The 25,400-nt window shown below is 42.6% G+C and overlaps 1 protein-coding gene and 1 pseudogene across 1 annotated transcript in view; one reads left to right on the top strand and one right to left on the bottom strand.

Annotated features, from left to right (window-relative positions):
* The window catches only part of Asah2 (N-acylsphingosine amidohydrolase 2), a 64,605-nt gene extending 40,104 nt beyond the window's left edge, over positions 1 to 24,501 (bottom strand). Inside the window, exons 1-6 of the mRNA XM_035443092.1 lie at positions 24,375 to 24,501; positions 21,375 to 21,535; positions 18,345 to 18,494; positions 10,478 to 10,654; positions 8,641 to 8,768; positions 7,226 to 7,303 (exon numbers count right to left, since the gene is read on the bottom strand). Coding sequence (XP_035298983.1) covers positions 7,226 to 7,303; positions 8,641 to 8,768; positions 10,478 to 10,654; positions 18,345 to 18,494; positions 21,375 to 21,535; positions 24,375 to 24,501 — 821 coding nt within the window. The remainder of the gene's footprint in view (positions 1 to 7,225; positions 7,304 to 8,640; positions 8,769 to 10,477; positions 10,655 to 18,344; positions 18,495 to 21,374; positions 21,536 to 24,374) is intronic.
* Positions 517 to 1,133, top strand: LOC100766136 (annotated as a pseudogene).
* Positions 24,502 to 25,400: the final 899 nt, after the last annotated feature.

Genomic DNA, 25,400 nt, shown 5'->3' with positions numbered 1-25,400 from the left:
CCCAAATGGAACCTGAATCTTTCCAAAATGCTCAAATAGAGGAGAGATAGTGAGAGCTGCAGCCAAAGGAGGCTTCCTGAGTTTCCTGATGATCAGTCAACATCCTCAGAGGAATTTCACCATCAATGCACCCTAGAAAAGATGAATGTTTTCAACTATCCCTTTCTCTGTCCTCAAAAATCCTGCCCAAGAAAGGCCTTTGCTGTAATGATATTGGGGAGATACTTTCAGTGGATTCAATGAAGTAATGACAAACAAAACTCTATCTTTATAGTATGACCAAGAAATCAACAACAACAAAAAAAAAAAAAAAACAGGAAATTGTCAACAACAGTGTTTTTTGAAAATTCAGCCTAACTAGGAATTGAAGAAATTCCAATTTTCTTGAGTCTATTTCATGGCGGGCATTGTAATGGGTGATGACACCGGGACTAGCAAGAATCTGAGAGGCGACACTCTACTCACCTTTACAGCAGGAAACTAAAGAAGGGAACCTTTGGCAGCCAGCACCGAGCAATGAGCATCTCTCGGGACAATAGGCACAAGCGCCGCAAGACCGGGGGGGGGGGGTAAGAGAAAGCCCTACCACAAGAAGAAGTATGAGCTGGGATGGCCTGCTGCCAGCACTAAGATTGGCCCTTGTATACACACAGCCGGAGTTCGAGGAGGTAATAAGAAGTACCGTGCCCTAAAATTGGACGTGGGAAACTTTTCCTGGGGCTCTGAGTGCTGTACTCACAAAACAAGGGTCATTGACGTTGTCTACAATGCATCCAATAACAAGCTGGTCCTCACCAAGACCGTGGTGAAGAACTGCATTGTGCTCATCGACAGCATACCGTACCGGCAGTGGTGCGAGTCCCACTATGTACTGCAAGAAGGGGGCCAAGATGACTCCCGAGGAGGAAGAAATATTAAACAAAAAACGATCAAAGAAAATTCAAAAGAAATATAATGAGAGGAAAAAGACCGCCAAAATCAGCAGCCTTCTGGAGGAGCAGTTCCAGTAGGGCAAGCTTCTTGCCTGTATTGCCTCAAGACCAGGCCAGTGTGTCAGAGCAGATGGCTATGTGCTAGAAGGCAAGGAGCTGGAGTTCTACCTGAGGAAGACCAAAGCCCAGAAAGGCAAATAAACCATCATTCACAGCTCATGTAATAAAGCTGTTTACTGTTCTATTAAAAAGAAGAAGAAGAAGAAGAAGAAGAAGAAGAAGAAGAAGAAGAAGAAGAAGAAGAAGAAGAAGAAGAAGAAGAAGGGAATCTTTGCAAAGGGCTCTTTGCATAGTTCAAGCTTTAAGAACTTTAAGAATTCCCTCAGCTCAGGGTCCCAACTTCAAGGAAATAGCTGAAAGAAATCTCTGGCAAATGCAGATTTGTTGAAGAATTATTATCACAAGGACTAATAAAGTATATTCCCACACAGTGTGGTATTTACATTTGAATTGCAAGATACAATGGAATGTATTTTGGAATAGTATAAAATAATTTTAAAATGGTGATATAAAAAGCATTAATACTGAAACATATTCATAAAGTAATGCTAAATGAAAAACAAAATAAGCAAAACTTTATATATAATAAAATCCCACTTTATAAAGAATTTCTAGCATGTTTAGTGAAAGTTTAAATGATTATGCCACAAAATTTTAATAGAAGTTAACTTCAATCTTCTAGATCAACAGGTGATTTTCATTTAAAAAATTTTTTCTTGGGTTCACAATTTGAAAACTGTATAGGTATGAAAGTCTTTTAAATAAAATAAAACTGTAGCCAGCACTGAGACAATGTCTCTGCTAATGTCACACGACCAGGGCTAGAGAAGTACTTTTGGCTTATTAGAGGGGACTGGCAAGGTCTTATGAAACAAGAGACACTGTCACCCTGTGCAGTATCACTGAAAATTACAATCTTCCATGTAAAGGCAACTTTTAAAACTCATTCAGTCCAGAAGAGAGAGATTGATAGAATCACAGTATTGAAGACAAGAAGCAAATCACACACATGAAAGTCCAGATGGAGAATGATCAACTTCTGAAAGCAGAATGAACCTACTTGTGGGAAGATGGAGACTGTTAAGTATAAAGCAAAATTGACCCTGCCAGGGGTCAGGGGAAGGAACCTGTCTTTAATTCCAGCACTCAGGAGACAGAAGCAGGCAGATGTTTGTGAGTTTGAGGCCAGCCTGGTCTATAGAACAAGTTCCAGGACAGCCAAGGCTCAAGGTTATGCAAAGAAACCCTGTATCAAAGTGGCACATGCCTTTAATCCCAGCACTTGGGAGGCAGAGGCAGGCGGATCTCTGTGAGTTCGAGACCAGCCTGGCCTACAAGAGCTAGTTCCATGACAGCTCCAAAGCCACAGAGACACCCTATCTCAAAAAAAAACAAAAACAAAAAACAAAAACTCAAAACAAAAACAAACAACAGCAGCAACAACAAAAAAGAAAGTACAAAGTTTCTAAGCAGATGCCTCAAACAAAAGAACAATGGAAGATTGGAAAATAATCTTTAAAAATACATTGAGATCTCTACCCTGCAAAGAGCTGAATTAATTATATTTAATAAAACTTCAAGACTTTGAAGCAAAACATATTTAAGATATGAAGAGGGTTGCCACAAAACCAAACAAGCATCCAAGAATCTGTTTGACCACCTCAGTGTGAGAACATAGCATCTTGATGTATTTCATGGTATATTAAAGTTTTAGTGACAACAAGTAAATGCCACCCTACTACATGCTCTTTCATTCACATCTATTTGTTGCTGATTGGTTTTGTATGAGAAGATTAAGTCTTAACCACTGTTGGCTTACAGTGGCACAACTGTATGGTTATTTTTATTTTTCCTGTCTACATTCCTACATTTTTTTTTAATGGTAAACATGTTGTATTCCCGTGCTGAAAAACAAACTTTGGGTTGGAAAAAGAAATAACGCCACAGATTTCTTGTGGTTAAGAACTTTCCAGGTACACAACAATCAAGTTCAAGGTCTTCTGCCAACTGGTTTGTATGGCTCTGTTTTCCAAAGCTGGGACCCGGGTTTGTTATCAGTCAAGGGTCATTGCTCTGGCATCTGCAAGGCACTTTCCCTTTCCAAGAGGATGTATCAGACCTAGCAGGAGACACACAGTATCTCCACTTTGCTGGACAAGAACAAAGCCCAGATGGAAGATCAAGGCAGAGAGCCTGTGGTGGCTTTCAGAGCAACTCAGAAGGGGGCAGGACAGGAAAGACCCATAGGGACAGGGATCAGAGTGTCCCAAAGCAGATCTAATGCTGGTGGCGAAAATAAGGATGACGTGAAATGGACAGAAAGAAAGACAAGATGAAGACTGGTTAGTAAACTCAGCCATGGGGTATATGACTGTCACCCTAGCACTGGAGAACCTGAGCCAGGAACATCATGTGTTTGAGGCCAGCACTACACCTGTTTCAATATTTTAAAAATGATAGCTCGAAAAGCCGCCACGGAAATTTTAGCCCTTGCTATTCGAGTGATGCCAGGTGAACAGAACAGGAAGTGGACAGGGCAGCAAAGAGGGAGCCACTGAGAACAGACATCAGGTCTGTGACTCACACAGTCACAGTCATAGATGGCTGTATATAATATGCACAGTCAAGATTTATATATGCCATGTCTCTGAGTCCTATAAGGCCACATCATTTGGGAATTTGAACACATTGGGCTTTGCAAGGTTCCTGCACAAATTATCCCAAGGGTTTTCACACATCAGTACTCCTGTTGTTTCTAAAATGTCCCTTCAAAGGGCACACCCTTACAGGGTTGCTTTTTGTAAAAATTAAAGGATCTGCAAAATACAAAACAGAAGGCAAGGGAGACAAGCATTCACAGGGAGGGGAGAGGAAAAGGGAAAAAAAAGGGCTAACAAAGGGGAGGGGCTAAGGAAGGATGGGGGACTACAGATGAGAAGGGAGGGAGGTAGGGAGAGAGTGAGAAGAGTGCACTCTACTGCTGCAAAGGGAAGGAGGGCAAGCACAAGCCTGCTCCTTTGCATCATACCTGAGGGAAGAAGTCCAAGTTTTCCCAGCTTCCACGCCCAGCCAGGCTAAAAGTGGCCCCTGTGTGGCAGGAGGGGTTGGTCCTTTCACCCTGCAGAACTGCAGAACTGGCACTTGGCTATCTGCTCTGCCCTTGTAAGGTTGTTTTGTTTTGTTTTCTTTTGTTTGAAGGAAAAAAATATGGTTTTCCTTTCTTAGCTCTCATGCTCTGACATCAGGATTTCTCATCTCTCAGTCTATTTCCTGCACTGAATGACAGACAGACAGACAGACACGACTTCCAGAATCCATCAAGTAGATCTTACATATGCTGCACAGCTTGTATTTTAATTCATGGTTCAGAACACCCCAATGTGCTCTCTCTGTCTGGGGGAGGGCAGATCACTTAGTGTTTTGCTTGGTGGTAGGGCGGGGAATAGAAATATCCCTTGCAGGGATCTACCAAAGCAATGAAGGCTGACAGGTACAGAATTTTGTGTGGCTTGTGGACCAGTTTGACTCATAGAGCTGTTTCAGTGCTCAAGTCCCCACACTGCCTAACTCTTCAACAGTCCCCCCTCCTGACCTCATATTAGAATGCTTGGATGATTTTCCATTCTCTTGGTCTAAATTTCTCCTGGTTTTGTTGCTGCTATATTTTTGGTGGGTTTGTTTGTTTGGTTGGTTGTTTGGTTGATTGGTTGGTTGGTTGGTTTGGCTTTTAGAGACAAGGTCTCAATGTGTAGACCCGGCTGGACTGAAACTTTGGACTGCTTCCTGAGTGCTGGGCTGAGATGCAAGATAAAAAAACACTTTACTTTATATCTAATCTGTGAGTCTGTGTCACACACCCTGTCCCTTTGTCCTCTGGTCTGAAGACACACAGATAGCCTATCAGTTGTTCAAACAGAACAGTATGTGCTTCTCTGTGCACACTGAATGTTCCTCTCATCATCCATTTTGTCATCTAATAGTCTTCAATTTTCAGTTCCATTGTTACTGCCTCAGGGAAATATTCTCCCATCTGTCTAACAGAGTCAAATCACCTTACAAAAGCTCCATGCCCATTCCTTTCTAAACATGTAAGCCAGTTTTAATTTAATTATGCAATTCCTAGCGTTTAACCCAATCATTTTATGTGTATTTTATGCTACTTAAAAGCCCTCTGTTCCCATCAGTGGGCTGCAGGTCCTATGAGAAGAGTGACTATGTCTATTTTGACTCATATCTATTTTGGAACATTGTTAATGTATTCAAAGGACAGTTATCACCATGTGGCAAGAAGAAGAAACAGTTAGGTCAAGAAGAGCATATGGTAGCAGCAGAAACAATGGCGAGTTACTGCAGGATATCAAGCATAGCAGATAGAGAAGTTTTGCTAAGATCTTGACAGTTGACCCTGGGACTTCCAGATCTGCAATGCAGTAACATATAAAGCAGCACCAAAGCTAGATGCTTCAATTGCCTGATACCATTGCTGAATAATCCAAAACTAGTAAGAGGGAATGAAGTAAATGATTTCTATCATTCAACCAAGAGCTAAATAGAAAGAGTAAAGGTAAAGCCCCTTGCCCACCAATTGTGGGCTACTCGGTAAAGCTAATTCCAGGTGTACAATTTTGTGTCAGTCCTGTCCTAAATAGTTTGTACTGATTTGCTCTACACCAGTAGAAGGGAAGCTCAGTTCCCTTCCACACCCTGTCCTGGAGACACACTGTAACACAACTCACTGTTTTTCAAATCTCCCTGAGAAATCCTTGACTCCTTTCAAGTTCAGTTCAAGAAATGTTCTTGAGCCTGGTGGTAGTGAGACACATGCCTTTAGTCCCACAACTTGGGAGGCAGAAGCAGACAAATCTCTGTGAGTTTGAGGCCAGCCTGGTCTACAGAGGGAGTGCCAGGACAGGCTCCAAAACTACACAGAGGAATCCTGTCTTGGAAAAAAAAAAAAGAAATATTCTTGAGATAATTCAGTGCCATATCCCCCAATGCCTTGTAACATTAATGAACACAATTCATTAATTCAGTCATCATTCCTTAATGAATATAACAGTTCTGACCATCATCTTTATCTTATGTCATTTGTCTATTTTATCTCTTATTGAGTCTATTGAAGGACTCACTTTAGTCCACAGTATGCTTGGAATATGACAGTTACATAATGGGTCTTTAAAGTCACATAGCTGAGAACATGACAATCCAGAGGCAACCCAAGACTTTTGACCGTAGCACCAAGCAGTCCCAGAAACTTCCTAAGGCCTTTTTTGTAACTCTTAAGTCCAAAGGTCAAGGTGTTTAGACCAATGCTAGACCACCTACTCACTTCCTAGATCAGTTCAATTGCAGTAAACACATTGGCATATGAAGACAAATGCCTTCTCTTTGAAGAAGACTAGGTCTATTCTTTCCTGCATGATGTCCCTATCACATAACGGTGTCAAATTCTGGGATAAGCTACAGTTTTACCTCGTCTCCAGCCTTAGGTGATGTCAGTTCATCTTCTATACCTAGTGAGCATTGTCCTTCATTAAACTTTATCCTTTTAGGAAAACACACCACAGAAGTTCACATATTAGACACTGATAAAATGATAAACAATAACATTTACTGTCTTGCTAGCCATGGTAGAATACACCAGCACTCATGGTAGAATACACCAAGCTGAGGTAAGAGGATGACTAGTTCATGGCCAACCTGGGCTACACAGCAAGTTCAAGCCAGCCTGCGCTATATAATAAGATCCTTTCTCACAACCTTAAAGGAAAGGGGTTCAGCAAGTCTAACATGCATAAGACTCTGAGCTCCATCTCTAGCACCCTGAAAATCAAAACAAAACTACTTCACTGGGTCTTTGTATCATGAGAGACATACATATATGCTGAGACTTCCACTAAAATCCCTCACCTGAGTCATCCTTCTATTAATGAATTTACAAGTGATGTGCTCAGCCCTTAGAGGCAAAGAACCATATCCTTGGTCTCATGGCTGAACCCAGTTGTGCCTGATGCCAAGGCTGAACTTCTAACTACACAATTAATTCTCAGGACTTGGGGCCTCTCATCAAGTCTCTTTTTATTCTCCAAGTAATTATAAAAAGACACTCATATAGGGGAAGGAAGAGAGGGAGGGAAGGTGAGAGGGATGAGGGCTAGAGGGAGGGAGGGAGGTGGGGAGGGAGGGAGGGAAGGAGATCGAAGAGAGGGAGGAAAAGAAAGAGGGTGGATTACCTGATAAGGCCCAAGTCTTCTCCATTCAAATCTACCATTTTCAAGAGTAACATTTCCTTGTCTGTGTTTGAAGAATACCTGCCAGGAAAATAAAGAAGCTAGGTCAATTTATGTCAGAGACTGACCTTAATCTTCTACCAACAACAGAAGCAGACACAAAACCTAACAAAATAGGAGTGGGTGGGAAGGCTCCCCCGCTCCTGGATGAGAAGGCTCCCCCACTCCAGTACCCTGGATAAAGGTTCTATCCAGGCAAGCCTGAAGACCTAACTGTGATCTCCAGAACTCATAATGGGAAAAGGACAGAACCAGCTCCCAGAAATTGTCCTCAACACACATACACACACATATACACACACATGTACATACACACTAATAATAAACAACAAATAAACTTTAATGCCTCTTAGTGAACTCCACAGTAAAGAGCAACCCTACACTGCAGCTAATACCTCATTCTCAGCTAAATAAGTAGTTTACAATTATGATCAGTGGTAGAGGCACTAGATCAACTAACTGAAGCTAAAATACATTTTTATACCATATGCATGATACTATATAATGTGGATGTGTCTGTTAAAAAACAGGATTTGTGTTTGAAATGTCTAATCATATCAATTTTCAATGGACTCTCTTCAGAAGGACACAGAGATTTAAACCAAGGTCAGTCAAGACCTGAAACTTCAGAATTCTCCATCTTTTCAAAGGAAATCAGATTATAACTTCTAAAAACAAGTACCTTTGGAAGCTGTCAAGCAGTCAAGGTAGAACTGAGATGTCACTGTAAACTGTCACAGTACCCATGTGTGTCTTCTTCTTATCATTCAAAAGCCTGGCTTGTCACTCTAAAAGACACAGAGCCCTCGTATCCACTGGCTGTTGCATTTAGTTATGATCTGTATTATATCTGGTCTCTCTCTCTCTCTCTCTCTCTCTCTCTCTCTCTCTCTCTCTCTCTCTCTGATTCTCTCCCACCCTTCCTTGCTCAGCTCAGATAGACTAAGATGATGCTTCTGGACAACACACAATAAAATGGCATAGAATAATAGAAAAAAATTGCCTATTAAATGATGTGCTTTGCACATTGAAATCTCCATTTTATAGACCAAGAAACTGAGACCCAACAAACTTAGGTGAGAAGTCTCAAAAGGCTACACAGTAGAAAATGATAGCTCTCTGCAGAGCCCACCATCGTTCAAGTCTTTGTACGGTTTCCCGCAGACAACAATGTGTAGGGATGATGAAAAGAATTGATGTCTCTCTCTACATTCATTTCTTGTTTCTTCTTGCCTGAGACAAACATGTTAGAGTTGATTTCTTTAATACTCTTCTGGGACCACACTACACTCCACAACTTAGATTTTGCTGCTGTCCAGTGAAGATACAGTAACATTATCCTGATGGTTCCTGCTCACCTCGCTCTCTCTGACGGTGGGTTCTGAAGGTAAGAAGAAGGGCTTCGGTTGATCTGCACATTGGCAACATTTCCTTTGTTGACAAAGATTTTGCCTGGTTTAAGATTCGTGTGTGCTATCTCAATGCTCTGAAAGTTCAAAATAAATAAATAAATGGAGTGGTAAGTTTATGCATCTTTGTGGAGATGATAAGCAGTACAAACAGAAGAGCTCACTGCCAACCTCCATTGTTTCTAATGGGCCCCCACTATAGGTAAAGGCTGGAGAATTACAGGGCCAGTATCCTTCTGGAGGTAAACAAAAATAGCCTTTGGGGTTGAAATAAGGGAAGTGCTATGGGTAAGGATGTTTGGTACTTATAAACCACATCCTGAAAAAGTTCCATCTCTTGGGCCCTGTGGACTGCTGGGTCATGAAAGATTTTACATTGTGGGGCCAGATTGGGAGAGTTGACTCCTACTATTTTGGAACAAAATGTATCATCATACAAGTATTCAACTTTCCCTCAAACCCATCATCCTCTTTGTTTTCAATCATTTTTATTTTGTTTTGTTTTGTTTGGTTTGGTTTGGTTTGGTTTGGTTTTTCGAGACAGGGTTTCTCTGTGTAGCTTTGGAGCCTATCCTGGCACACGCTCTGGAGACCAGGCTGGGATCCGCCTGCCTCTGCCTCCCAGGTGCTGGGATTAAAGGCGTGCGCTGGGAGCCACAGTGAAGGGGACATTTTTATCACAATTTAGTATATATTAGCTACACATACTAAAATAAAGCCTCGCAAAACAAACCATACTCTCAGTAAGGTATATAGTGTGTATATCCCAATCTACTGGGTTCTTTTATAATTAATATTCCTTATAAACCATGACATTTATTCCATAAACCCTTAACACATTTCTAAGCACAATATAAAAATGTTGTAAAGAAAAGCCTGCCTTTGTCAGCTAAATGTCTGCATGTAGAACTAATTTTGTGAAAAAAATAGAGGACTAAGCCTGAAATGCAAAAAATAGTAATATTAACAACAATAACAATTAAAGAAAAACACTGACAAGAATCTCCCGCAAGTAGTGACGGTAAGCTAGAAGACAACTAGAGAGGCCTAAAGAGCACAAGTCAGGAATGGGAGAAGAATTGGGAGGGACTGATGACGAATATGAGGAAGCAAAGAGAGGGAGAAAAAAAAGAGAAAAGAATAGGGTCATGGAACAGTGAGTGTTAGTTGCTGAAAAGCCACGCCTAAAGGATTAAAAAAATTAACTGCTAAAGGATATTCCTTTGCATCAATAGGATGCCCAATGGCCTTCAGGTAACCCTGCCTTTTGTTGTTATCGTTGTTAATTCTGTGTACTTACTAACACAAATCTTGAAAATGATTGTGCTGTTTAACCTACAGAAAAGTAACATATTTGCAACAAATCCAGGAAGGTGAAGATCTGCAGCAGGTTCTCTAGCCACAAGGGATGCCTGGATGACAAAGCCCCAACTTATTTAGCATGTGGCCTTCCAGCATATTGGCCCCACCCCACAGCGCCTCCTTTCCCTCCCTTTAAAAGCCCTGCCACAGCTGAGTCCCTAAGGTGCTCTCTCTCCTTTTCGGGGAGGAGATTGTAGCATCCTCCTCTCCACTTTCCCTCCCACTATCATTCCTGCGTATTAGTTTCTGAGCTGTAAAGAGACAGACGGGCCTCTGGTAACACCGGGAAAGACGAAGAGAGGTAGGTACCAAAACTGAACTCGGACCCCCAGTCCTCCAGGGAATTTCTCTGTGTTACACGAAACCAGTTCTGAAATATCCATGAGAATGGTAAAGCGAAGCTGGTGGGGAGCTCTTCACCTACCTTCACGATGCCAGACACCAAGTATTGAAAAGTTCGATTGCTGAACCCTTCGCTGGCTAGTACATAGATTGTGTACTGGAAAAATCCTGCTGGACCCGAGTGTGTGTGAGTGCCACTCAGGATAACATTGTCTCTTCGGTACAGAGAGCCATATTTACTCTGTAGTCTCTTCAGGACCTTGAAGGGAAGCAAAACACAGAACTAAGAACTATGGCATCTCAGCAGAAAAGAGGATTCTGAAAAGCTGGTCTGCCCTGCCCACTTCCCTTTCAGGTGGTCCCACCCTCCAAGCTGCCCAACATAGTAACAAGTGCAATGATGCCAGCAGGCGCTAACATTTTGTAACTAAATAATTTATGTACATTATATTACTTAAAATACTCATAACAACCCCCAAAGTAGCTATTATCAATCTCGTTTTTTCAACTGAGAATGCTGATGTACAAAAGTTAATTTTCCTGCTAATCTAAGGAGTAGCAGGGACCAAACTCCAGGTCCAAGTCTCTCTAACCAGAACTCTTATCTATTCCTCTTTCAAAATCTAGTATTTCTCACAGATAGAAATATAGTAAGTTTGAACCTCGAAGGTATTTTATTATAATGAAAAAGAAATACAAAAATAATTATTAGTGTTAGATCACACAGTGATGAACTCTATGCAGGAAAGCATTGTTGGGAAAGGAAAATGGTGACTAGAGTAAAGACGGGTCTTCCTGAAGAGAGGCTTTGTTGGGCAGGTGTTTAAATGGAAAAAAAAAAATAAGCTTCTTTGTAACATGAATTAATAAAAGGCCCAGAGACTGATATTGGGGTTCAAACCTCGAGATAAAGAACAGAAAAGCAAAGTAGCCATCCACTAGCTCTTACCACTATCTCTGGCTGAATGTTGATCCATGCCTGAGCTCTTCATCAAGCCTCAAACTGCTGCCTCTCCTCAGTGTGGCTGGGAACGAATGCCCTATCTTCAGCGTGGCTGGAGAATGAATGCTGAAGACCCTGCTTCTATCTTTTATAGCCCTCTAGCACTGGGGTTAAAGGCATGTGATCTGTTACTCTTTTAGACTGATTCAATCTGTGTATTCCTGGGTGGCCTTGGACTCACAGAGATCCATCTACCTCTGAGTCCTAGGATTAAAGGTGCGTACCACACCTCCTAGATTCTGACTGCTGGGATTAAAGGTGTGTGAAGGGCTTTTATGGCCTGTGGCTGACTTTGCTTTCTGAATCCTCAGGCAAGCTTTAATAAATCATAAATAATATATCACCACCCTGCTTATGTTACCTCCCGGAAAAGCATCCCAGACACGGGGGACCAACTCTGAAAAGACTTCCACAGCCTCACTTTGCAAGATGAAGAATCCTCTGTTCTCTGACACAGACTGTCGTACTTGTTGGTCTATAGGAAACCACCTACCGTGTGTGAGGTCACCCCAGGAATCTGGAGGAGGACTCACATAGGAAGGAACCATCCTGTCAACACTAATATGCTAGACACATGAGTGAGTAGCCCTGCCATTCAGGGCTTTTAAACACATAGAAACGCACTGCACTCAGACCAGATCAGTACTGACTTGAGCCACTAGGTTTTGGAATTTCACTGTTGAGCAGTAGATAAAGGAACCTTAGTAAATGTTTGTTACATTAGTCACTCGATGAACACACACATATGGATATGTAAATACATACACCCTTGCACGCACACACAGCAAATATAGAAAAAAATAGTAATGCTGCTGAGTAGCTAATTACGATCCTGCTTAATCATCTGCAATCTGACATTCACTAGTACTGTTACTTCTCGGTGTCATTTCTTTAAAATGATACCATAAAGCTGTCAATCACTGCTGGGTTGCCTCATCCAGCCTCAACAGGAGACAAGGTGCCTAGTCTTACTGCCACTTGATTTCCCATGACTGGATGATATGCCTGGAAGGCCTGAACTTTTCTGAAGGAAAGGGAGAAGGAGTGAATGGGAGTGTGGGGGGGGGAGGGATGGGAGGAGAAGGGGGAGAGGAAGCTGTGGGAAAAATTAATTGATTAATTAATGATAAAATTTTAAAGAGTGAATAATAATTTTTTAAAGTATCAATCACAGAGCAACCATTAGCAGTACCTCTCATGAACTAGTGCAATCCAATTTCAGCATACCATTGGTCTAATGTGGGTAGAAGCTGATATGCTATGATGTATTTAACCTGCAGAGATGTCAGTTTGCTCTCTTCTGCTTCTTTAACTAAGGAGCTCTATCAGTCTTGCTCCACTTTGGTGGTCATTGAAGCAAAACAGAAGATCATATAAAGTATTTTGCCTCGTTAATCTATTACTGCCCCCAAGGTTACCATGCATGATGGCTGATTTTAATGTCAACTTGCCACAAAATCGAATTGCCTGGATAGAGGGCTGGAGAGATGGCTCCGTGGTTAAGAGCACTTGCTACTCTTGCAGAGGACCCTGGTTCAGGTCCCAGAATCCACATGGCTGCTCATAACTGTCTATAACTCCAGTTCCAGGAGAGCTTATGCCCTCTTCTGGCCTTTGTAGGAACTGCACACATATGGTACACATACATATATACAGGTAAACACTCATTCATGCAAAATAAAGTAAATCTAAAGAAGAAGGAGGCCAAGGAGAAGACATAATTACCTGAAGGATCCTCAGTTGAGGGATTGTCTTAATTGCCTTAATTTATATGGAAAGAGCTACAGCAAATGTGAGCAAACCTTTGGATAGCATCCCAGCCAGGGAAAATTTTCACCTTTTACCTTCACTGCTGAATTAATTAACCCTGTTTGCTGCTGCTACACATTCCTCTATTAATGCTAGAACCTGTGTTTCCAGGTTTCCATCATTGACTGAGCACTAGTGGCTCTCCCAGAACTGTACAGGACTTCAGTAACAGATTGAGACTGCTGATCCTACCAAGTTCTCAACCTCTCTATTATGAGACAGCTATTGTGGGACTAGCGCCTCCCATTGCTGAGGCAGTCTGCCTCGGGGACCCTGTGATCACCAGGTTCTCAGCCTCTCTCGGCTGTGAGAAACTGTTGTTACTGTTTCAAAGGAAGATGATTTAATAACATCTTATTTGTGTGTTTGTGTGCTTATTTGTGTGTTTGTGTGTGTGTGTGTCTATATATATATATATATATATATATATATATATATATATATATATCCATCCTATAAGTTCTGTTCCTCTAGAGAACCCTAACTAATATCTAATATGCTGTATTCACCTAAACTGTACTGTGGAAAGAGAATGGCAAGTTATAATAAACAGCCCTCTGACCAAGTAGCCTTCAGCTCCATCCTAGCAAGTTTCTGTGTCTCTTTTGTTTGACTTTAACTCTAGTGCAGAGGCCCCATCCCTCCCACACATTCCTCTAGGCAGTAAACTACCACACTCATTGAGAAGAAAACTTTATCAGAGGGGAAGAGGACCAATGAATCACCACCATGGAGCTGAGTTAAAGCCAAAGGCCGATGTTCTCACAGTTCTCCACGAGGACAAGAAAGTGGGAAAAGATGAAGAGTGAAAGTCCAGTTTAAAGCTCCCCACGCCACTCATTTCCTCCCTAATGAACTCCAACTTAGAATTTGTAGAATTAAATCCATTCCTTGATGCTACGACGTGTTGGGTTCTTAGGAAAGACAGCAATCATGAAACTTGGATTTTAGAACAATGAAGAACTCACCGATATCTTAAACCACAACCTCTGATAGAGATTTAAGGCAAAAGAAATTAAATACTGGCATGCTAGCCATACCTGCAAATAACTGCTATAGACAGTCGTGTTCCACTTTCAAGAAGGGAAGGCTGTTTGCCCAGAACAAAGCAGTTACAGTCCTGTCCATTGCTCACTTCTTCATCTTCCCCTTCTATTCCGCTCCACTGCCAGCCCTCTGGGGAGCATGATCAAAATGGGGAGAAAGGCATTCTGTTTTCCTGCCCCTCCTCACTGTTCCCATATTATCCCTATCTTCATTCCACAGTCTTAGAGCTGAGAGGAGACCTGACTAAAACCCCACATCATAAATCTGCTTAATTCATGTACTTAACTGTTTTACTTTTCTTCTCTCTTTCCTTGGCCCGACTTGTGAAAACTGAGTGGGTGGGTATAAAGGCCTCCCCCCTGGGCCTCACAGTGCAAGGAGAGCGAAAACAGAAAGAGGTGGTTAAACTGAGGCCACTATTGACCTAAGAGCATCTAGAATCCCACCCACCATCTCTCTGCACTCCTTCCTCATCTCCAGTGCCTGGCTTTTGATCAGGACCCTGCCATTGCCAATGGTAGCCATCTCTGATTCCTCAGACAAGCCGTGTGGTATGGTGGTAATGAGCACGGCCTGTGGCATGGGAATGCCTAACTTTGGATCCTAGCTCTGACAATTCCTCACCACATAACCTTGGATAAGCTACTTTACCCTCTGCAACTTGGTTTCTCTGTCTTTCTAATCCCATAATAATAACAGCTCCTTTAAAGAGTTGGAGGGCTGTTAATACCTATGGATTATTCTGAAGGTAGCTGGCTCACCATGCGTGCTAGGTTAGAGTTTATTCCATTTAGCCCCACATGTCACAGTATTTATCTTCACATCCTACCACCTTGTAGTCTCACTCTCACGCCATTGGATTAAGACCAGTCTCATAGAGAGAAAATTGCCAGGAAGAGATTGACAACCTTTCCCAAAGCCCTAACTTCCCTTTCGGCTGTCTAGCACCTTCTAAAACTCCATAGCTTTAAACATTTTCTTTTGGACATACCCAGTATAACTACTGTTTTCCTACCTGGGCTCTCACCATTGAGTCTCCATGTTAAATCATTACTAATCTATGATTTCCCTTTAGTTCTCCTTCATTCCAACCCAGAGGAAGCATCCCTGTCTAATTAAACATCCTCAGTAAAACTATTGACATTACTCCACCCAAACATTTCCTAAGATTCCACATTACTCACATAATTAAAATCAATCTAGCATCCCTGGTTCTCTATAGTTCCGACCAATGAACCATCTAGGTACATCTCTTATACATATATGACTCCATATTTCCTATGGATTTCTTCTGTTCCCTCCAGAAGACATCTATATCCCTCCTTTACAACTCTTCATTTATTCTGTCCCTTACATTTGGTCTCTCCATATTCTAGTTTGTCTTCTGTTGCTATGATAAAACACGGTGACCAAAAGCAACTTGTGGAGTGGGAAACAGGTTTTTTGTTTGTTTGTTTAGCTTAAAGTTTCACTGCACTATCAAGGGAAGAACTCAAGGCAGGAACCTGAAGGCAGGAACAGAAGCAGAGGCCATGGAAGATCACTGCTTACAGGGGCTTGCTCCCTGATCCCCCACAGATTACTTGGCCTGTTATTTTATATAATCCAGGACCATCTGCCCAGGGATGGTGCTTCTCACAGTAGGTTCCCCCACCCTCATCAATCATTAATCTAGAAAATGCTCCCACATATTTGAGGACCAATCAGATGGAGACAATTCCTCAGTTCGGCTCCCCCTCTTTCCAGATAACCCAAGCTAATGTCCCATTGACAAAAATCCAACCAACTCCCTCTGCAATTTAAACATTTAGAATTCTGCACACTCAAGTATTACTTCTACTATGAAAATCCTTTCCTGATTCTCATTTTCCTTATATATATCCTTGTCTCCTTATGAGAGTCTTAAAAGACTGTGGGTCCCTAAATTCTTTCATGCTACCTCCTTCAAAAAGTGAAGCCTATCTGAGCATAGTGGCAAGGGTCTACAATCCCAGAACATGGGGGTTTGGGGCAGGAGGCAGGAAGTGTCGAGTATGAACTGAATAATCCTAAGCAATATAGTGAGACCCTGCCCTGAAACAAAACAAAACATAGTACCAAAGCTTCATTTTCCTAACTTTAAGCGTGGCTAGACTTGTTTGATGAACAAAACTGGGTAATTGTGTGTAACTTCTGAAAATGGGTCAGAAAATCACTGACTTCCACCTTGGAAGAACTCAAGAGGAGTTGAGTGGAGACCTGAAGCTTCCTGACAACAAGCATCTCGCACATGGATCTTGCCTCCTCAGTCAAGCCTCTGTGTATCTGTTCTTTGCCATCCTCATAATTGCAAGAGACCCCAAGCCAGAACTATGTAGCTAAGATAGCCCTGAGTTCCAGTTCCACAGAGCAAGTAAGATACTAAATATTTATTGTTTTAGGACACTGTGTTTTGGATAAAATATTATATAGAAAAACGTAACTACTAGAAAACTGTACTCCAGTGGTTATGGTTATCTGTGTGCTTCTGTTATAGTCATTTCCCCCTAAGACTCAACTAGATGGTGGCCATTAGTTGTGATTCCTTTAGTTGTGTCCTTTGCAAGTACTAGCAAAATACTTTTTTAAAAAAAAAAGTGGGTGATTGGGGCAATTTTCTCTCTAGAAGAATGATGTCTTTCTTAGTTGAGTGGAGTACTTGTCAAGTATACAGAAGTCCTATGTTCAAGCCCCAGCACCACATAAACCAACCAAAAGTAATCCTGGCACTCAGGATGCAGAGGCAGAAAAATCATAAGTTCAAAGTTATCATTAGCTATACAGTGACTTTGTGACCCACACCAGCTACACAAGGGCTATCTCAGACAAAGGGACTGGGGTTAATGTCTCTTTTTAAAAGTGTAGTTTTTTCATAACCCAGCTCTGCCATTTGCTAATAACTGCCTTAATTTCTTTAAAATTCTATCTGGGGATAACAACAGAGCCAATTCAGAGTTTTATTGTTAGTGTAGGAGGGAGGAAAATACTTAACTCCCTCCTCCTGTCTGCTCACGAAAGAGGCTTCCACTATACTCCAAGAGTGCCAATATCAGATGGTGCCTGTAGGCTGTGTCATCACTGCCCACTCCACACAGCACAGGAGCAGAGCACTGAACAAGAGAAAGTGACAGAGAGCAAGCCTGTATGACTGACACCTGGTCACTGCCCTGGTCAGCATTACGCCTTTCTCTCTCTCTCTCTCTCTCTCTCTCTCTCTCTCTCTCTCTCTCTCTCTCTCTCTCTCTCTCATGCTTGTGAATCTGTGCAAACACTCCCAGGTCATAGTCACTACTGGATCTGAATTTACATAGAAAGTAGCTCTGGGCCAGGAATTTGAAACTATCTTCGGAGACTGACAAGGAACCCGTGACACCACTGGATTCTCCCCCTCCTTCCTTTCCTGTCTGGCATCCTCTCTCCTGTTTCTTCTTCTTCTTTCTCTGTTCCTTAAGGACCCTTTAGATACCTCTCTGCTAACCTCAACTGTCTACACAGGTAAGTAACAATCTGTAAATCCAGGGGGAAATCCAACAAAATCCTACCACATTCTACAGTAGTTTAAGGATTAAGATTCTTTAAACGACGAAAGCAATTTCCCAACTCATCCAACAATAACCAGTCTGGCATAACAAGCCCTCCATGTGACATCACCTATTTTCTTCCATTACCATTTGGTAGTCAACTTCATTGCAAAGCTGAATTTCAGTCCACAAATGATGGCTTATATGTATTCTCAGTTGTGTGAGAACTTGGGGAGGTCAGTGACCCGTGAGTGCTCTGAGACACCTGACAAGGATGGCTAAGTGAGAATCCATGTGAGTTGTGCATAACAAGTTTTCAGAGAACATTGCATTCATAACAATGATGAGCCACCAGCATAACTGAAAACAAGTTTTGAAAAGAAACACTTAGACCATAATAACGAAGAGCATCTGCCTATATGATTGTTTGCGACACTGTCAAGACTTTGCATTGAAGGTAGGAGATGCTCTTTAGTTAAGAAGGCAAGCATGAGGAGTTCCCATTGTGGGCACCCACAGGCTGCTTTCCAGCCCCCCATTTCATCACTCACCTCCAGCCTGAGTCGTTGGGAAATCATGCCTAGTTCAACACTGACAAACGCCATTCGATTTGACCCATCTGGCTCCACCAAGATGAAAGCGCGGCTATATAGCCTGGTGAGGAGGCCCCGTGCATTCTGGCCACGTTTGCCATACCCCATCTAAAAAAGAAAGAAAGGCACTGAACTTCTCCAGGAGCCAGGCACCACAGTACTGGAAGAGACTGCTCAGGCGCACAAAGAGAAAACCACCATGACTCTGGCTCAGTAAGATTGTGTGTGTGTGTGTGTGTGTGTGTGTGTGTGTGTGTGTGTGTGTGTTTACAAAAATGTAATGAAGACAAAATCATGATAGAGTACTGAACAGACCGGCAGGCCTTCTCTGTGAAGAGTAAGCAGATAGCTGTACCCCCAGGACTTTGCAAGCCTTTGGTGGGAAGCTTTTCTTCTAAGGTTTTATAAGGAAGGCAGTGCTTGCCCCTCCTCCACCCTCACTCAGCTTTTTCCCAGTTCATCATTCTCTAGACTAAGCCAAGTAAGATCATGCATTCTATGACCCTTCTCTCACCATCTCATTGAAGCCACCCATTAAAACTACACCCAGGTCTTCCAATGGCCACCTCTACTCGTTGTCTTCCCACTCATGAGAGAAGAGTGTTCATTGAGAGTTCACAGATCAGGGTTACTCTCAGAACAGACAGCTGAGTATAATCCATAGAGTATAAAGATTATTTGTTAGAAGGGAGCAACTTCCAGCAGACAACTTCTTGCTCTTGTTTCCAAGGCAAGCAGTGAGGTGAGTGGGTATTTCCATCATTGGTATACTGCAGGCAATAGGCTGCCTCAAACTCACAGAAGTGCTTGATACTGGCCTATCCTCCATTTACAGTTTTAACTGTCTTTCTCTATGCTATCACGCCTTCTATTCCAACACTTAGGTAGCAAAGGCAGGGGGATGTGTATGAGTTCAAGGCCACTCTGGTCTACATGGTGAGTTCTGGGCACAGCTGCTGACTAGGGCCGTGTCTGGGGCTATGGCCTTGCAGAGACCAGGGTCTGTGGCATTGTTCGTGGCTTCAATTGCCACTAAAGACTTTGTGGATGCCCAGGGTCTAGCCAGTAACCTGGGACCATGTTGATACCCAGGGGTCACGGTGCTGCCAGAGCTATGCTGCCACAGGGGCCATTGTGGCATCTGGACCGAGAGCCATATCTGGCTCTGCTGTAGCTGGGTTCTATGGTGATATCCATGGCCCGTGGTAGCATGCCAGCCAATGAAACAATGCTGTGCTGAGCCAGCCCCACCCTTCACTGGCCCTGGAATGGCTGATCCTGCCTCTCACTGAATGTTGCCACAGGTAAGCTGGCCCTACCCCTCAGGGTGTAGCACCCACTCCTCACCCCCTTCCCCCACTGGAAAGATGACCTCACCCCTCACCATAGGTGTACACCTCACCTGGGAAGCATGCTAGAGCTGACCCTGTGGTCAGGGACATAGGTGAGCCATCCCTGAGGGCATGAAAGCAGAGGAGCTGACCCAGCTCCCCCTAGTCTGCCATGTGGTGGCATGGTGAGGAAAAGATACCCTTTCCCCTGCCCAATACCACCTGCAGCAGGTGAGAGAGCTGGTCCTGGGGTCACAGAAGTAGGAGAGCTGGCTCTGACCCTAACTAGCTGCAGTGCATGAGAAAGCTGCCTCTGCTTCTTATCTGAGCAGCACACTAGAGCTGACTCCTCTCTACCCCTTGCTACCTGTGGCAAGAGAGAGAACTAGCCCTAAGAGCAGGAGAATAAAGAACTAGCCAGCTCTTCACCAGCTACAGCACACGGGAGAGTGGGCCCCGCACCCACCTGGGCAGCACACTAGAGCTGACCATGTTGTTCAGGGTGGTGAGTGAGCCAATCCTGAGGGCATTGAGAGCAGGATAGATGATCCCATTCTCCACCTCATATATCCCTACAGCAATCAGCAGAAAAGGCCCTGTACCTTGCCTGGGCAAAACAGTAGAGCTGGACCTGGCGATATGAGTGAGGGGCTCCTGGCTCTGAGGGCTCAGAGCAGTGGAACTGGCCTTGCTCCTTGCTGCAGGCTGCATTAGGTGAGCTAGCCTGGGCAGTGCTGGAGAGCTCATCCAGGTAGTGACAATGAAGAAAAGTTAAACAGCTGACCAACCCAGCTACCATCCAGGCCCAGAACCAGGGCCATGAGTTGGCCCACCCCAACATCCAACATTGGACAAACCTACAGATCCAAAATAGAAGAATCTCTATGATACAGGGCAACAACAGGATATCCAAGGGGAGCACCCAGTGAGAGGCCGTTATTGATGGTGTAGCAGAAACCTGAGGCCTCAAGCCAGACAAATGGCTCTTGGTAATGAACACTTACAAGTAAAGATGAATGATCTAGACGGTAAACTGTGTCTCAACAGGCCACACTACAGTTTCCACAAGATTCTTCTGTCTTGTTTTGTTCATTTTGGTTTGGATTCTTTGTTTTGTTTTTTATTTTTCTTTTAAATTTGATTTTGTTGTTGTGAGGGCAGAGGGCAGATGCCAAGGAACAGGGAGGCAAGTGGGATCAGAATGCATGATGTGAAATCCACAAAGAATCAATAAAAGTAAAGGAAAAAACAGGTCTTGTAACTGAACTTTAAAATTGGTTTTCTTTTTTGTTTGTTTTTGGTATTTTTTTTTGTTTTTTTTTTTGTTTTTTTTTTTGTTTGTTTTTTTGTTTTTCGAGACAGGGTTTCTCTGTGGCTTTGGAGACTGTCCTGAACTAGCTCTTGTAGACCAGGCTGGTCTCGAACTCACAGAGATCCCCCTGCCTCTGCCTCCCACATGCTGGGATTAAAGGCATGTGCCACCACCGGCCAGCCAAAATTGGTTTTCTTTATAGGATAATATTCTTAGTGCTGGATAGCAGCAATGTCAACACAAAAGCTAGAAATGATTATGAAGTAATCCAGAATGAAGGATATCAAATAATAACATTAATTGTTTCATATCCTATTTAGAGAGCCCAGACAGACATTTACCTACCAAATTGATATCTGATACTTGTCCTGTGCAATCAGCTCGCCCAACGCCAATGTAGTAGCCACTGAAGTTCTGAAATGGAGGAGGGTCTGGAGCTTGTGTAATCGGAGAAGTCTGGGTGGTTGTGGGACTCAAGGTGGTTGAAGACCCATGATTTCCTGAATCTAAAAACAGAACATGATAGTTGAGAAACAACACATTATCCCACTTACTTCCTGGCAGCAATTAGAAGAAGACGTAGTTTCAAGTTCCTAAGGAAAACTTTTAATATTGTCTCTCATTTTTAGTTTTCTTTGGCTTTGGATTGGTTCATCTATTTAAGACAGTAACTCATTATGTATTTCAAGAAGGCTTTGGACTTAAAGATCTTCCTGTCTTGGCCTTCTATAGGCTGGGATTGAAGCTGTGTGTCACCAGCTTATTATGGTGTGCCATAATTCCACCTCAGTTTGATTATTCTAATATTTGTGTGTGTGTGTGTGTGTGTGTGTTAACAAAAATATATTCCACACCAAATGTGGAATTAAGAATATCAGAAGATGCAAAATAATATAGATATTAAAAGGCAAGTGCCAGAAACAAACTTCTTGGTTTGAAATCTAATTCTACCAGCTATCAGCAAAACAGATCACCCAATCTAATTCTCTCTGAGTTTCTCATCTATAGTAAGAACAGGTTAACATGCTTCCAGGTATAGCTTTGTGCTACTGCACAACTTTGTGACTACACATTAAAGAGTTAGACCGGTGATGCTGTCTAGCTTTGATTTTTCTTTCCAGTTGGACATCTTTTATATACATTTGCTCAATTGTTTTTCTACCAGTAGCCAGGAGTATACACAGCATCAAATGTCATTGTCACAGTCACTGGTGGTAAGAAGAAGTTAGAGAAGAGACTGATGTCTGGCTTCTTCTGAGATTCCAGAACTTTGGAACTACAATTTCAGAGATCAACAGCTCAACTGTAACTGACCTGACCCAATGATGACATTCCTAAGAGATGCTTGCATCCTTCCCTGTGGCTATTAGCTACTGAAACAATGGATCCCAAGACATTGGAATCTCCCCAGAAATGTCATGCTTTAAAGAGGAAAAGCACGGGAATGTGGTGCCAGCCAGGGGTGGGACAGAAGCTTATCTGCTAGAACAAGATCTCACATTGTCCTGACAACTTGTCAAAGTACCTTCCAGAAGAGACGAACTGAGACCAGGATATGAAACCAAGCAGTTCCACATACTGCTTTCCTTCTATTTCAAACTAAACCTCATGTCAGGTGGACTTGGGAGGGAGGGGGTCACTGACCCTCTTTGTTCCTCTTTCCACAGTGGCCATATTGAATAAATCTTTTTATGCTCTTTGCTGTGACTTTGTTTGTCTCTTTAATTGGCCCATTAAGGATGAATAGCCAAGCATAGCTTGATGGTGTTTCCAGGGCCCAGCCTCAGACCCTCCCAACTCTGGTAACATAATATCCTCAAGTTTATTAACAAGAACCCTGAAACTTGGAGACGTGACATAACTAAGACTTCGTAAAGAACATGTGATGAATCCGGTCCCCAATCAGCCTCAAATCAGGTTCTGATATTCCTGCAGCTGCATCTCAGAGTTACAAACACACATGTCTCCTGCACAGCATCAGATATTACAGGGAGAAAAGCATTATTTTTGCTTTTGCTGCATTGCTACTAACATCAAAATATGATACAAAAACTAAGGCCAAGCCTCATATGGAGAGCAAGCTCTTTACAATCTTGGTGTTTCAATGCGTAAAATGGCATCAACACTAGAACTTTATAAGAGTTTTATGAAAATTAGATGAAAAAAATATATGGAATTCTTATTAAACTGCACCACTAAACCAGTACACCAACACCAAAACACACAAACACACTAAATAAGTAAATAAATAACCAGTAGCCATTCCTATGAAAATATACTGTGACTTCTATAACCTCTTGAGCTCCATCTTACTCTCTAATTTTAGGAGCTATATTGAATGAGCAATAGTAAATCCTAAGGATGATTTAACTTCTAGCAGTCCAAGAGTCTACTTTGCCTACTGCAACAGAGAACCATTCCTCCTTTGGGTTTTAGAGAATTCGCAGCACTGAAATGTGGCAAGGCACAAACTGGAAAAAAAGAGACTACAAATGGGAATACTAAGAAAACTACCAGCTCCTTTGCTACTTTACCTAAGGCCAGTGCATCTCTCTCTCTCTCTCTCTCTCTCTCTCTCTCTCTCTCTCTCTCTCTCTCTCTCTCACACACACACACACACACACACACACACACACACACACACACATTTGATCCAAACACTCAGCCCTCATCTATCTGCTCTATTCAGTTCACAGCCTTGTATCTTTGCCCTGAAACAGAGGCTCTGTCAATGACCCAATGATAGTATCACCTGGATCTGCAGCTTACATCACAGTCAGAAGCCAAGCTTGCTTCCAACATTTCAATAAGAAAATCAGACAATATCTAAATGGCACAATTTCTATCTCCTCTCAAAAACTTGGGTGAGTTAAGATGATATGATATCATGATAAGGTGTACTTTGTTTACCGAAAGACTGGCCCTTGTAAGGATTGAGGCTGAAAACCTGCCTTTACCGTTTTAGGGGGTTTGTTTGATTTTCATTGTTGTCTACTTTCCTCCCAGTAGAAGAGTACTCCAACCAACAGGCAGGTAAAGATTGAAGGCCTAGCAGCAAAAGGTGAACTTACTAGACTTAGAAGAACCTTGAACTCTGAGTACATCAACAGAAAAGCTAAGAGGACTTGTATATCTGTTTGTTATCTGGCTATTTGTGGACAAAGGTAAATGTGATAAAAGCGCTATCATTGCAGAAACTGCAAGTAGTGCAGTGGGAGATACGTATCAGGCTGCTCACAGACAGCTGAAGCAGAAAGACACTATTTCTCATCTAGGTGCTGCCCATCAATCAACAAATATCCAACAGGCCCTGGAATGATATCCAGAAGAGCCCAAGACACTTGCCTTTGTTGTTTTCGATGGTCCCACTGGTGACGAACAAGAGGGTGAGAAGGGCCACTGTGATGGCTGTCATCATTACCAGAAGGAAAATGAGGAATGCCTCCAAGGTGGAGAAGGTACGCTTTGCCATTTCTCCTAAGACAAAACAGAGATGGAACAAGAAACACAAGAGAAAAAGAAATCACAGATTAGTGGGCACATGTTTCAAGCTGCCCCAGACTACTTGATCATAGCCCTTCTGTTTCAGTAGACTATGCCAAGACGGCAAGCACAGAACACACTTACCTCTGGCTCCATGTCCCAAGTCCTTAGAAACCAAGACCAATATGTAAAAGTACTCTTTTGGAAAGCCTGCATATGGTTTCCAAATCTTTCTCAGCACTATGATCCTCTTGGCAACCACTCCTGTGATTTAACACTGATATTTGAAGAAAAATCCATTTGCATTCCTTGGCCATACCATACCTCTTTTGTTTGTGGCAATGATACCATTTATGAGCTTATACTCGAGTCTGGGCTAAGAGTGCTTCTGTCCACAGTGTGACTGATATGCAACACATTGCTTGTACATTGCAGGAGGCTGGCTAGCTTAGATCTGTGTTTAGGACCAAGTAAAAGCATCTTGTCCAAGGACTAGAGAAGTGGCATAGTGGTTAAGAATATTGGCGGCTCTGCCAGATGGTCCAGGTTGATTGTGGGCACCCACATGGAGCTCACAGCCATCTGCAACCCCAGTCCTAGCAGACCTAAGACCCCTTGTGGTTTCTCCAGGCACTAGGCATGAAAGTAAGGCAGACATGCATGCAAAACACTCAGCTACATGAAACAGTTTAAACTATTTGTTTATTTATAGAGTCAGGGTCTGTTTATTTTGACCAGGCTGGCCTTAAACTCACAGAGATCTATTTGCCTCTGCCTCACAAGTACTGAGATAGAAGGAATGTACCACCACTCCCAGCTAAATTTACAATAACATTATCTTATCCAGATGGAGATAAATCCCAATGAATTACTGTTGAAACTCTGATG

Source organism: Cricetulus griseus, chromosome 3 (genome assembly GCF_003668045.3).
Source record: "Cricetulus griseus strain 17A/GY chromosome 3, alternate assembly CriGri-PICRH-1.0, whole genome shotgun sequence".
Lineage (NCBI taxonomy): Eukaryota > Metazoa > Chordata > Mammalia > Rodentia > Cricetidae > Cricetulus > Cricetulus griseus.
This window is presented reverse-complemented; position numbering and strand designations above follow the sequence as displayed.